Raw genomic sequence first — 14,786 nt, forward strand, 5'->3', positions numbered from 1 at the left:
TCTTGGCGAAAAAACATCACACATGAGATCAGCTAATTCGCCTTCATTTACAAAATTCTATTAAATTTTTCTCTTATGATGTAATACTACTACTACTACTACTAATAATAATAATAATAACGAAGTTTGTTTTCAAGGAAGGCTCATTGTCCCGTTGTCCATCTGAGATACGGATGCGTAATATTTGTGTTCAGTTAATAAGGATTACTCAGTTTTTTACTCTGAAAGAAAAGAAAAAAAGGTTCAGATATACTCACCAGATATGCATTATATTAGTCATTTCGCTTGAGGGAACAAAAAAAAAACATCTGTTTTAGCTTGATGGAGGTAAAATGTGGGATAACAACACGCCATCTATAGTAACATGTGATTCCCTTTAGTGGTTTGTGGTGGTTTCCACGTGTTGGTGTTTAGTTAGCTTTATTAAATTATAATTATGTAATGTATGTTTATGAAAATCGGTAATTATCCAAATCAGAAGCGCCTCTTGAAAATTTCGAAATTTTTGTTGATGCATCGTTAGATATTTAGATACTTCTTCCCAGCCATTTTCTATTTAAGAAATTTGCTATTGTAACATTATGAGTTCCCAGGTTTCTAATCAGCAGGTTACATTAACTTCAGCGCAGCACTGTATTTGTTCGTGTACTGGTGCAATGGTAACGACTCTAATAGGTATGTAACATAGCAGTAAATTTTATCTAGTCGCTATTAATTCATTTTATGAATTACTTATACATTCTTCTATACGCTATGTTAGCGTTGCCACCTAACGTTTTTAAAATGCAGCAGTTATTTTATTTTTATGTTAGGTGTGCTGAGTTTTAAATATCACTTGATTATTATTGTTATCCCAAGACCTCATGTAGTCAAAAACTGATCTAGGAGGTCCTGTTGTCATACACACAGGTCATTATATTGTGCCTTAAACATACTCAAATTCTCTGCAGACACCGCACTCTCAGGCAAGGCATTCCAACCATTCACAACTCTATATGCAAAAAACCTGCTCCTCACACCCTCCTTTTGTAGCTTTTCCAGGGATGACCTCTGGTTCTCCCTTGATCTCCCACCTCTCCAACATTAATCCTATAACAACCAATTACTAACTTGTAGGTCTCTGTCATATCTTCCCTCTTCCTCCTATCCACTAGACTCCGTAAATTGCATCTTCTCAACCTTTCCTCATATATGACATTCCAGAGATCAGAAACTACCTTAGTAAGTCGCCTCTGGACCCTTTCCAACATCTCTTCATTCTTTTGAAAACCAGGTTACTAAATCACAGTCAGTCAGGATCAGGGAAACGGGAGGTCAAACCGAAGAGAGAGAGAGAGAGAGATGTAGTATAGCAGCCAGAATAGAGAATGTTGGTGCTGGTAGGATTGCTTCAAACACACAGCGATTGTTATGTTTATACACAAATGTAAGGAATATTTGAAACAAAAGAGCTGAGTTTGTGGCATTGGTTGAGACAGTATTCCCAGAATAAGCGAAACTTGGTTGTCTGAGGAGGATGTGATGTAATCACATCCTTACAGGGAATAGAATTAGAATGATTATATAATTTTCCAGAAGGATAGAGATGTGAAAAGAGCAGGAGGAGTTCTGTTAATGATTGCTGAGGAATTGTGTTCGCAAAGAGTGGAAGTTGATGGTACATGCACAGATTTTTAATCTGTGTGGTGCTATAGACTGTCGAAATAAACAGGTTAGTATATCTGATAGGACAATATAGGCCAGGAAATATAGAGACTACCGATTGTGAAATGTTTAGACAAATTAGTTTGGCATGTAAAAAGATGATCCTGATGTGAGACTTTAATTACAGGAATATAGACTGGAAGGAGCAGTAGTATATGAGAACAAGGATAGCCAATTTGTTGAATTTCTGAGAGATAAGTATCTTAAGCAGTATATGATTGAAACAACTAGAGGCTTTAATGTTTTGGATTTGGTGATAACTTCACAAGATGTAATTGTTAATGAGGTGTTAATACTGCCCCAGTTGGTGAGACTGATCATGAGATACTTGTTTTGGAAGTGATGAAACAAGAAAAGGTCCCTGCCAAAAATGGATACATGTGGAAATATAAAGCAGGTGATTATAGGAAGCTCTGTAGCTAGTTAGCATCAGTATGTTGGGTAGATGAGCTGAGCAGAAAGGATGTTGACAGTGCATGGAAACTCATAAGGCAGTATCTGACAGAAGCAATGACTGCATACGTGAGGTTAAGTGAGTAAATAGAGTGGGAGTGAAATGGATGAATCAAGCAAGTGTGCTGGAAAAGAAAATGTTATGGAGGAGGTACAATTATGATCTAGGAGGTCCTGTTGTCATACACACAGGCAGTTGGTGGTGATCAGCTCCATGAAGAGCATACGGTGCAGGCTAGAAAGGTGACGAGCATGGTAAGGAAAGAAAAGGTGCAGTATGAGAGGAGATTCGCTGGTCAGGCCAAAGTTAACTCAAGGGAATTTTTCTGTTACATGGCAAGCAAGAGGAAGAATAATTATGGCAGACTAACATTAGTGGATAGTCATGGCAGCAGACGAACAGCTGCAATGGGTATGGTGGAATTATTGAACGAACTTTATCGGTGTATATCATACTGGTATAAATGATCCGGTACAATATATAGAGGAGAGGCAAGTATTAGGAGAATTGGAAGTGAAAGAAACAGAGGTGTATTAGATGTTGATTGTGTTAGATGTAAATAGGGCTGTGGTAATGGATGACATATCACCACATATGCTTAAGGAATGTGCACCACAGTTGGTTATGCCCTTGACTTGGTTATTTAATGAAAGCCTTGCAGTGGCTAAGGTTCCTAAGAAGCAGAAAGAGGGCAAAATAGTACCACTCCACAAGCATGGTTCTATGACAGAGGTCTCCAACTATAGGCCAGTCTTGTATAATTGCAGTTGTGGTCAAGGTGTTGGAAAGAATGGTAAGGAATAGAATACAGAATTGGATTGATGGACATGGCATTCTTTATGATGGTCAGCATGGATTTGTAAAGGGTAAGTCCTGTTTTGGTAATTTACTTACATTTTATGATAAGGTGACAAGTGTATTAGATAAGGGAGAATCATTTGAAAAGCGCCTCCGTAGCGCAATTGGAAGAATGACTGTACCTTGTGCCCTTTGATTAGAAAAGGCCTAAGTTCGATTCTCGTCATGACAGGAGGAATCTTCATATGAACTTTTTCAATCGAAGGTGAGTTAGCCGATCTCATACGGAGGTAGCAGGATTTTTCATCCTGCATACAGACAAATCGGCCCTTCAGAACACACACAATTTACAGACAAAAAAATGCTAGCTGTGGTGGTTGTGGGCAGTAGATGGCATAGAGGTTCTGTGTAGTAGTGGAGATGGAGAGTGTACAGTAGGTGTCCTCCCTCAGTGAGTCTTCGACTCCTTGGAGATATCACGAATAATAATAATAATAATATACAGTGATATTCTTAGACTTTGCAAAAGCGTTTGATAGATTACCACATGATAAGTTGATATACAAGCTGCAGAGGAGGGAATAGACAGTATATTGGTTAGATGGATCAGAGATTGGCTCTCTGAACAATACCAGCAGGTTGTGTATGATGGAGCAGTGTTTCAAAAAAGGAGGGTAACATGGCATGCCTCAGGGTTCTGTTCTTGGGCCCCCCTGCTATTTAACTTGTTTGTAAACGATATACCATGTAGACTGACTGGGGGATTTTGGTTATTTGCTGATGATGCAAAGTTGGGAAGAATTATAAGTAGCACTACTGATGCTGAATCCCTTCTGGAAGATTTGAATAGACTTTTTACTTGGACAAAAGAGTGAGGTTGTAGTTTTAATATTAATAAGTGCAAGGTGTTGCATTTCAGAGTTAACAGTTTATTATCATTCTCATTACGTATACAAGATATTTATACTGTATTATACAATACAATTCGTGTGTAGAGGCTTAAGTGCTGTGAGGACATCATATTTGAGGCTTAATGGATTGTATACGACACTCAGAAAGGATTAAAACAGAATTTAATACTTCCTATATATTTCGTCTCAGTAAATGAGACATCTTCAGGGATTACAAAAAAACTAATGTAACATAAACAAATAACACACAATACTAAGCCCAACCACGTATGTGACACTAAAGTCCTATCTATCTATGTGGAGCACCATCTAAGGGCGGGTTGTAGGTGGCCTGGAATGTAAAGTGGGACCTCTAGTGATAAGCGTTTCCCAAATCTTAGGAAGCTTAATGCAACCATATTTGTTCAGATTCGGTTGATTTCTGAGACCTGCTGCTGATTCTAAGAATAGTCTCTCTTTTTTGAATTTGCTGTGGTGGAGCATGGTGGTTTTTTTCCATGAGATCCTGTGGGTTGTATCCAAAACATGGTCAGCCAGGCCTGACTGACCATAGTCATGTTTGCAGATGTATGACTTATGTTCCTCCAGGCAGATAGTGGCTGATCTGCCTGTCTGTCCTAAGTATGCCAGTTTACAGGAACAGGGTACTTTATAGACTCCAGGCACTGAGAGAGGAGGGAGCTGATCTTTTGTAGAGCGGATAAGGGTAGCAAGTTTGCGGTGTGGCTTAAATGCTGTGTGTAGGTTGTACTTTTTTAAAATCTTGGCTATTTTTTCTGAGCTTGACCACATACACAACACTTTCCTCTCCAATGGCTACAGCGATCACAGTATTAAAAAAATAATCAGGTGTTCCCCCCCCCCTTTCCTCGGTCTTCTCTTCAGAAAGAGTTTAGAAATGCCATCACCATACCGTACATCACATCCGTGGCACATCTGGAAAAATAGCCAAGATTTTAAAAAAGTACAACCTACACACAGCATTTAAGCCACACCGCAAACTTGCTACCCTTATCCACTCTACAAAAGATCAGCTCCCTCCTCTCTCAGTGCCTGGAGTCTATAAAGTATAGACTATCTGCCTGGAGGAACATAAGTCATACATCCGCAAACATGACTATGGTCAGTCAGGCCTGGCTGACCATGTTTTGGATACAACCCACAAGATCTCATGGAAAAAACCACCATGCTCCACCACAGCAAATTCAAAAAAGAGAGACTATTCTTAGAATCAGCAGCAGCTCTCAGACATCAACCAAATCTGAACAAATATGGTTGCATTAAGCTTCCTAAGATTTGGGAAACGCTTATCACTAGAGGTCCCACTTTACATTCCAGGCCACCTACAACCGCCCTTAGAGGGTGCTCCACCTAGATAGGACTTTAGTGTCACCCACATGGTTGGGCTTAGTATTGTGTGTTATTTGTTTTTATGTTACATTAGTTTTTTGTAATCCCTGAAGATGTCTCATTTACTGAGACTAAATATATAGGAAGTATTAAATTCTGTTTTAATCCTTTCTGAGTGCTGTATACATTAAGCCTCTAATATGACAATACAATTCAAGTTGTACAATTCAATGTACTGTATTATACAATACAATTTAAGTTGTACAATTCAATGTACAGTACTATACAATACAGTTAACGTTTTGCAATTTAATGTACAATATTATACAATACAGTTCAAGTATTACTATCATTTTCTGTTGGCAATTACACTAACCAAGAGTAAGTGTAGTTACCACTTACTCTTGGTAAGTGATAATTTGGGCTATTTATTTTGTTACAGTTAATAAATGTTTCCTTTTATATACAAATATAGTAAAATACATTTCAGATGGTTTTCGTAGTTTATAAGTTACTGGTTTTAATGATAAAGTAAGATAGTTTGTGTATTTATGTGTAACCAAGGGCCTTAGCCATACTGGTTACTAGAGAATTAAATTAGTTCGAAACAGTCACTATGAGTCCAGTGACCGTATCTATGAGGGCTCACCGTACTCGGTTTGATTTGATGTGCATGTTAATATATTAGTCTCCTAAGTGAATGAACTAGTTAGTTTATTGGTACCTTAATTGGATATAAATGTGAGTTATAATGATCTCTTATACTATACGTTTAAAGTAATTGTCAACATTGTTTAGTCCCATGAGGTAGTCTCTCAATCTTTTTCTAAATGCATAAGCTGAGGTTATAGATTTGATTTCAGTTGGGAGTTTATTGTAACTGCTTGTCGGAGTGCAGAAATATAAAGCTGTGTACTATATCAATGGTGCCATACTGCAAGAAGTGGATGAGATTAGAGATTTGGGATTGATGGTTGATAGTAGACTGAAGTTTAGAGGACATATTGCTAACGTTGCAAAGTTTCACATCGTAGTGCTGCTATGATAAAAAGTACTCTAACATGCAGGGATAAGGAAGTGGTTGTGCCATTGTATAAGGCACTGGTCAGACTACATTTGGACTACTGTGCTCAGATCTGGTCACCTGGTTTTTAATGTGATGTGGAGACATTGTAGAGGGTCCAGAGGCGAGTGACTAAGACAATATCGGGACTTTGGAATGCTGGCAGGGGAGAGAGAGGTTAAAGAGATGTGGATTGCAGAGTTTGGTGGATAGGAGGAAGAGAGTGATATGATAGAGGCATTTAAGTTAGTGAGAGTATTTTATCAGATTAATCCAGAGGGGGATTATTAAAAGAGCAGAAGGTGAGAGGGGTAGAACAGAGGTCATTTCTGGAAATTATGCAAAAGTGTGGTGAAGAAGGATGTGAGGAGTAGATTTTTTACATGGAGAATTGTCAGTGAATGGAATGCATTACCAAAATGTGTTGTTAATGCAAAAAGTGTTAAGGACTTTAAGATTCTATATGATAAATATATTGTCAGCTGAATGATCCCCACAATGAATCTGTTGACTCTATGAAGGGTGTAATAATAATAATTAACAAAAAAAATAATAGACTATGATTTTATATTATCATTATAATAATATAATAAATTATTACTGGAGATAAAAATACGATATTGTTCTGTGATCTGGAGATTTTCTTTAGGTGTATCCATCTTTAACATAATGCTGAAATGCTAAAGGACAATGCAGTTTACAAGCTCAAAATTAGGCAGTTCAGAAACCTGAAGAGAGACAGTTTGTAATGGGTGTGGGATGATAACTAAATATATGCCTGACAAGTCAGCTGTCAACTTTTCATTCTAAGATTAGAAAAGTTTTAGTTTAATAAACTAAAACTTGAATAAACTTAGAAAAGTTGAATAAACTTAGAAATGATCTTCAGATATTAGTTAAAGTGCAGGGATATCTTGATTATCTGACCTTCAAATAAATGAACCTTCAGTTAACCAACCCTTAAATGGGTGTCAACTGACCTCAAGTACCGCACCATGTAATTGTAACTTAGGTTATTCAACCTTCAGTTGTACAGGTGAGAAGTAATGTCTTGAGTGGAAGAATACGCCTTGTTTTTTGGTGGCTATATTTTCTTCCTTTCTGAAAATATTTCATGGTGCTTCCATGAAACTGATCTTCCCTATTCCTCCACTTTCTTCCAGACATGTAAACACACACTCAGTGTGTTAGTCCATACATAGTTCACCTCCAAACTTATTGGAACAGCCTTCCCATTATTGTTTTCCCCAAGGACTATAACTTCTAGCTCTTTAAGATACACTTGATGAATGTTCTTCTTTCTCCTTAACTACAGCATCTTAACTAAAGCAGTATTGTTATAGATTTTGAAACCATCTCATGTGTAAGATCAATGTGTTAAAAAAAAAAAAAAATGGCACTTGTGCCAGTCATGAATAAAATAATTACAGAATCATTATATAGGAGATACCATTCAAGTCCTTACATTTAGTTAAATTAAACTGATATCTACATTCATTGGCCACCTACCTTTCCAAGTTATTCCTCTTGAAGAGCCAAAACATCAGCAGCACTGTTACTAATAACCCTCCCAAGATTCTTCACATCATCTGCTGCAAATGACAGTATCTCCCTGCAATAATCTATTAACTATTATTGATATTAAGGTTAAAAAGCACGGGTCCCAGTAGTGAACTTCACGTGTGACCTTTCTTCCTTGATGCAACTGCCCCCCCCCCCCCGCCAATCCCCATACATAGCTCTCTGGCATCTATCAGACAGCTAATTTCCAATCCAGTTAATCTGATATCCAACTCCATGTGTTGCAACATAAATATCAACTTATCATGTGGTACCTTATCTAATGCCTTACAAAACCTAAAAAAAAAGTGGCCCACTCTCATCACTATTGTAAAAGGCAAGCAAATTACTGAAACAAGAGCACCCTTTAACAAATCCATGCTGACTTTCAGAGGTAATGTTTACACTGATTTTATTTATAGTATCTTACTAATTTCTTTAAAATCTTAAAACAACTACAGAAGAAATACAAACTGGTCTATAGTTTGATACCTCCATTCGTCCACTGCCCTTATGCAATGCAGTCTTAAAATCCTTTCACTCCTTAGGCACTTTTCCAGTACCTAGACTTTCATTGAACAACAGCCAGGTCATTGGCGCTGTCAGTTTTCCTTAGCACATTATCTCAAAATACATGGTGCCAGTCTGGTTGGCTGAGTGGTTAGCATATTCGCTCTCTCGCCAAAAGGCTGCAGGTTCAAATCCACCGTGAGCATGGATGTTTGTGATTGTTTATGAAAATACTAGTGATGGTGGTGAGCAGTGGATTGCGTTGTTGTAGATGATGCAGTTGGTGGATGAGGTTGAGTGATGGTGAGAGGTTCGTAGAGTAGGTGCCCTCCCTCGATGAGTCGTGGACCCCCCTGGAGGTGTCAAATAATAATAATAATAATCCCATCCATTCCCACTGCCTTATTGATTTTCAGAGTACTTAACATTTGAAATGCATTCGTCTCCTCATGCAATTCTAAGTCTTCAAACTTTCTCATCCCCAGGAACAAAGTGATCAATAAACAGTTCCACCATATATGCATTGGTCAATTTACCTCCTGTCTGATGGGGGTCATTTTTCTGTCTACTAGCCACATAATGAATTCCATAGGATTTTCCTTGGATGGTAGAGCTAATCTCTCCTCATTCCATTTTTGTCTTCCTATATTAGTCATTTTCCTGGCCTGAGTCTTATATTCCTCATGCAACTGCACTCCACCTGTTTTCCACGACCCCTTTTTTTCATCTGCAGTTCATGTTTGATTTCATTGGTCATCCACTGTGCAGCAAAAATCTTTTTCACTGGAGTAATGTTTGCCATTGTTTGATGTATATTTCTTCACTAACCCCATGCACTGCTGATATTTCTCTCTCCCCTCACAATTCTTCCATTCATGCATGCCCAAGCTTATTTCTACAATTATTATAATCACCTGTTTTATAATTTCATATAAATTACTTTCTCTTTGAAACTCCTGCATATCTATTCAGCCTTCCGGTCAAGACTGGATGGTTACTCTCACCAGTGGGAGAAGATGGACATCTCTGATACAATCAGCTCCTTTCATGCAAGAACCAAATCTAAAACTCTTGATCCTCATGTTCCCTCTACTGCATGTTGTCTGAGATATTTGTCTCTCAGGAATTCCATTCTCTTATTATTGTATGCTGTGTCGTCTGCTCATTTTATACTGCTGTCGTTTAAAATCTTCTATAATGATCACTCACTTTGAGCTCGCCAAACTAATCTGCCTAAACATTTCCTGCTCATCACACTCTGTGTTCCCTGGCCTATAGTAAATCCCACTAAATATCTTGTCCTGCCCACATCACATCACATATTTTCAAAACTATTAGTTCCATTTCCTTCCAAATTTTACCACTCTTAACTCATCACTTATCATAAGTAACACTTCACCTTCCCATTTGCTTTTTCTATTCTGCCAAAATATGCTATACCCTTCTACCTCTATTCCTGTCAGGACATCACCCTCTGTCAACCACTTTTCACTGATTCCAATAATTTTAGGGCAGGCTGCAGCTATCAGTGCAACCAATTCACTTACTTTATTTCTAATACTCCTGGTGGTTGTACTGTATAAAGAAACATCAATTCATGTCACTGTTTCTGTACCCATTATTATTCCCTCTAGGCTCAATTTGATTTGCAATGTACGATACATTCCCAAGTGATCCTCATCCTTGCTACCATCCATCCTGACAACTCTAGTTTCCCTGCCATAACACTCTCGTTTGCTTTAAGAAAAACAGTCTCTCCAGATGGCTATGTCCTTCCATGTTGATTTGCAGTCCATTTCTTGCATATAGCTCTCTTCTATCCTCAAATGCACTCCAAGCATCACATTCCAGATCTCTCTTTTGACACATCCTCGCTATCGTTTTCATTATTTCTACTCTCCTCCTCAGTTGTACATGTTCATATCCAGGTAAAAGACTCTCACTTTTTTGCTACACATTTCCCAAGCTTTAAGACACACTTGATCAGTGTCCTTCCCTCTTTAACTGCAGCATCTTAACTAAAGCACTATTGTTGTAGATTTTGAACCTCAAATTGCTAAAAATTGGTTAAGTGCTATGAAGTATGTATTAGGCTTGAAGAGGTCAATCTATCCTTCTCTCCTTTCATTCAGCCCCACAAAATCTTAAAAACTCATATTGCATTAGTGTTTCTGGAGTTGGAGAAGAATTCAGGAACCTTATGCTGGAATCAAGTCTCCAATAAGAAATGCACTGGTTTTACATCAAGCAATAGGAATCATCCATACTACAAGTGGATTCATACTTGCAGCCTGTTGTAGTAAAGTGACCACTTTAGCTATCATAAAAGCAATAAATCATATCAGATCAAATACATAAAGTATATGTGATTTGTCTTGTGTTTATTTGACATTTGTGTTGTGTGTGTGTATATATATATATTGTATATATATATATGCAATTATTCTTTTAGTTACTCCATTGGATGTAATAAAAATCCGTCTACAAGCACAGGAAAAAACATTTCGCACTAGGAAATGCTTCCTGTATTGCAATGGCTTAATGGACCACCTCTGTTATTGTGTTAATGGTAATGCTGACTGGTATAAAAGCAAACCAGTATATTTCAATGGAACAGTGGTATGTTAAAATAAATTTTGTATATATAAAAATATTAAGTAACATATATTTCAGTTTGAAATACGCAGTTTTTTTTTTTTTTTTTGGTTTAAAGTGGAATTTATTGAAAAATATATAAAGTACAGTACTTGGTGTGCAAACTAAGTGAATAAAATACAATCATATTTATAAATAATTATTATTATTATTATTTTGTCTTTTATTTGTTGATATTTCTTAGTCGGTGCATGTTTTTTTTTTTTTTTAACAACTTGCATTTTTACTTTAAAATATAGTATGCTGGCAATAAAAATTATTATTATTATTACGACACCTCCAAGGATTCGTTGCAGGAGAGCATTCTATTCTACTCCACACATCTCACTGTCTTCTCCCCATTACTTAATCCTCCATCAACACACAGTTTCACTATTACCATCAACACACAACCATCTACTGCCCACCACTAACAACAATAGTATTTTTGTCTGTAAATTGCATGTGTTCTCATGGTTGAAATTAGCTTTAGCATTAGTTTTGTTGAAATTAGCATTAGCTTTACTAAAACTAGTCAGAATCAAACTTAGGTCTTCTCCCTTCGAAGAGCACAATATTCCACTGTAAATTATTAATGTATAGTTTTAGTAAAGTCAACAACCTAGTTGAACATAATCTAAAGTAAATTGTTTTAATTCTAGCTCAACATTCACAAAAAAAAAAAAAAAAAAAAAACCCTATATAGAAAGAAACTCAATGGGATTGAAGTACACAAACAATTTTAGTGATAATTACTAATTTTAATTGCATATGTAATCTTTTTGATGATCATCCTATCTCCACAAAAAGTTATGATCGTTAGTACAGGAAGTCCCCGGGTTACGAACGAGATACATTCTTGAGAACGTCTTTTAAGTCAGATTTGTATGTAACTCGGATTCCTGATGAACAGCGCATATGAGGTAATAATAATAACCACATATAATGGCTCATATTTGACAATAATAATACAATGTAATACTGTAATAATAAGTTACAGAAACTATTGTGCTCTTTCTTTTAATTCAAACAAACAGGATATAAAAACAAACTCATACAAAAAGTTTAGATAGGAGAAATATCAGAAAAGAATATTAAAGGTTGCATCAATGTCTTGCTTACTGGAAGGGGCATTTGTGAGGCAAGAAGGTAGATTAACATTAATAGGAAGATGATGATGGAGATGGCTCTAGAGAGGATGGACCTGGTGCGCAGAATCAGGATTCAATTCTGTTTCTGGAGGAGGGGAGCTTACCACTGAAGTCGGTTTCTTGAAAAAAGTTATCTAGGGTTGTTTGCACAGCCTTTTTCTTTTTTTCATCATAAAAGGCCTTGTGGCAGCTGATGTTTTCACTAACTGCATGGTAAACCTTTGTAAACTGCTCGATGTCAGGATCTTGCTCTTCAAGCCTAGCAAATCCTGCTTCAATGAGACAAAAGCTTCAGCTAATTGTTTTTTGTAAACTTTCTTGGCTGTGGTTCTTCTGTTTCTTTGTGTTTTTGTTTTTCCATCAGCTGCTTCTCTATCTCCATAAGATCTTCATTGGTTAATTCTTGTGAATGGGACTCTAGTAAGTCAATGACATCATTTTCATTGATGTCCAATTGCAGTGCATTGCTACTATCCACCACAGCTTTTCTGACTTCGGCGATGTCTTCTGTGAAGCCACGAAAATCATCACAGAATTAAGGGCACAATTTGTTTCACATCCCTTTAATTGTTGATTGCTTCACTTCCTCCCAAGAATCAGCAATGCTTCTGATAGTATCATGGATGTTATAATTCTTTCAGGACTCTCTCAAGGTCATCACATCATCTTCCATAGGGTAGAGATGCTATTTATTTAACCAGGCTAGCATACTTATACTAAAGCCTATTTAAACCTAACAACAAAACTCTAAATCAGAAAGAACTGAATCATAATCGGAAGATCAGCTGTTATGAGGTAGCTGACTATTTAATAAGATTAATAAGTTTTGATGATTTTAGCAATCATTTAAAAAAGTTCTGTCTTTAGAGTAAAGTACTAAGTTTATTATTATTACCCAAGATCCCATGGAGTCAGAGACTCATCTAGGAGGTCCTTTTATCATATACACAGCCCATCATACCATGCTTTAAACACACTCAAATTCTCTACAGACACCACACTCTCAGGCAAGGCATTCCAATCATTCACAACTCTGCATAAAAAAAATTTTCTCACTCTCCTACTCACACCCTCTTTATAGCTTCCAGGAATAATCTCTGGTTTTCCCCTGATCTCCCACTGTTTTCTGTAGAATCTCTTCAACATTGATCCTATAACAACTCCTTACTAACTTGTAGGTCTCTATTTTGTTTTGATTTCAGGTTTCTTATATTTTTTTCTAATATTTTGTGTTACATTCAAATTATAAATAACAGTGAAGATATGTTCCTACTTTACAATTGATACTATTTACTCCTTATAAATTTAGTTTTAAATAGTTGTTTCTTTGCACTTTTTCATATGCCGTTTTGAATATAACAAATCTCCAAGTTTGTACATCCTGAAAATCAATTCCACTTAGAGATCATTGTTTATAGTCCTGTGATGTCTCATTTGTTTGTTTTAAAGTTAAAATTTGGTTCTGTCATCTAGCTTTTCTGGGCTAAACCCAACTGCTTTCTTCACAAAGTTTGTCTTCAGTGGTTTTTCTATTTTTCATACCTTTTCTCAAGTATGTTTAAATAAGTTTTTTCCTTCTGTAGGTACTTTCATTAGGAATTGTATAACTCATTCAGTTTTATGTCCTCTTCCTTTTTTTTAATTTTTTTTAATAAATTGGTACAAGGAAAGTTCTTTAATAAGATTTGAACTTCTTACCAAATCTTCCGAATTATATGATGTAAAATTTTTGTTGGATAATTTCTACCTTTTACTGCATTTAAGATTTTAAATGGATTGGTTTTCAATACTTCTAGTATTGAAATACACCCTTGATTGCAATTATTCTAGATATTGCTGTTATTTTTCCTGTTATTTTATTTAATTTTCTGTGTTATTACTCTAGATACTTAAAATAAAACCTAGCTTCAGCTCCTCTGTTATCTTTGATTTCTTTCTTTTTATTACTATTTCCATTTTCAGTTGTTTTTTTTTTATCAGGGACCTATAACATTTTGTGCCTTCATTATTCTTATTTTCTGTATTTTTTAAATGTTATTACTTTGTTTTATCACTACTTTTATCCAACTTAAGAATGCATGCCAACCAGGAACTTTGTAGTATTGCTTTTTTACCTGGATTGCTTTTCCGATTTTTTTTATGGTCTTTCAGGTGTTTCTTATTATTCATATTTTACTGTTTGTTATGTTACTCCCACCCAAGAAAGATTTGTAAACCTATAGTACCTTATTACTATGGTGTGGCTAAGAATGCTTTTTTATATTAATTTTTTTATTTATATTTTTTATTATATTTTTACATAATCTGTGAACCCTTTTTTTAGAGAATTCCAGGTCACTTCCAACTTTCACTAAGTAATGAAATGGACATGAGGCCATTTCACTAAGTAGTGAAATGGCAGTGGCCTTATGCCAGGTAATGAAATTTCATTTCCCACCTAAAACGATCACAAACATTCATCCAGATTCAAACCTACAGCATGTTAATTGGAAAGTGGATGATCAGTCAACCAGTCCAATCGATGTATTTTAGCTTTTAAATATTATAGTTTAAGACTTTGACTTTTGTTTTCAGACACTTTTTCTCTAATAAGATTTGTACATTTCACTTTACCATCCAGATTTCAAAGGTCTTCAGCTTTAATTCTTAAA

The 14,786-nt window shown here is 36.1% G+C and overlaps 1 protein-coding gene across 1 annotated transcript in view; it reads left to right on the forward strand.

The window, feature by feature from the left end:
• The first annotated feature begins 362 nt into the window (after window positions 1-362).
• LOC150098849 (mitochondrial glutathione transporter SLC25A40-like) overlaps window positions 363-14,786 on the forward strand; it is a 101,373-nt gene continuing 86,949 nt past the window's right edge. The window contains exons 1-2 of the mRNA XM_090405080.1: window positions 363-675; window positions 10,803-10,969. Coding sequence (XP_090261206.1) covers window positions 582-675; window positions 10,803-10,969 — 261 coding nt within the window. The 5' untranslated portion in view covers window positions 363-581. The remainder of the gene's footprint in view (window positions 676-10,802; window positions 10,970-14,786) is intronic.

This window comes from Typopeltis vanoorti, chromosome 15, assembly GCF_054136105.1.
Source record: "Typopeltis vanoorti isolate ZY-2024b chromosome 15, IOZ_Tvanoo_1.0, whole genome shotgun sequence".
NCBI classification, from domain to species: Eukaryota; Metazoa; Arthropoda; class Arachnida; order Uropygi; family Thelyphonidae; genus Typopeltis; species Typopeltis vanoorti.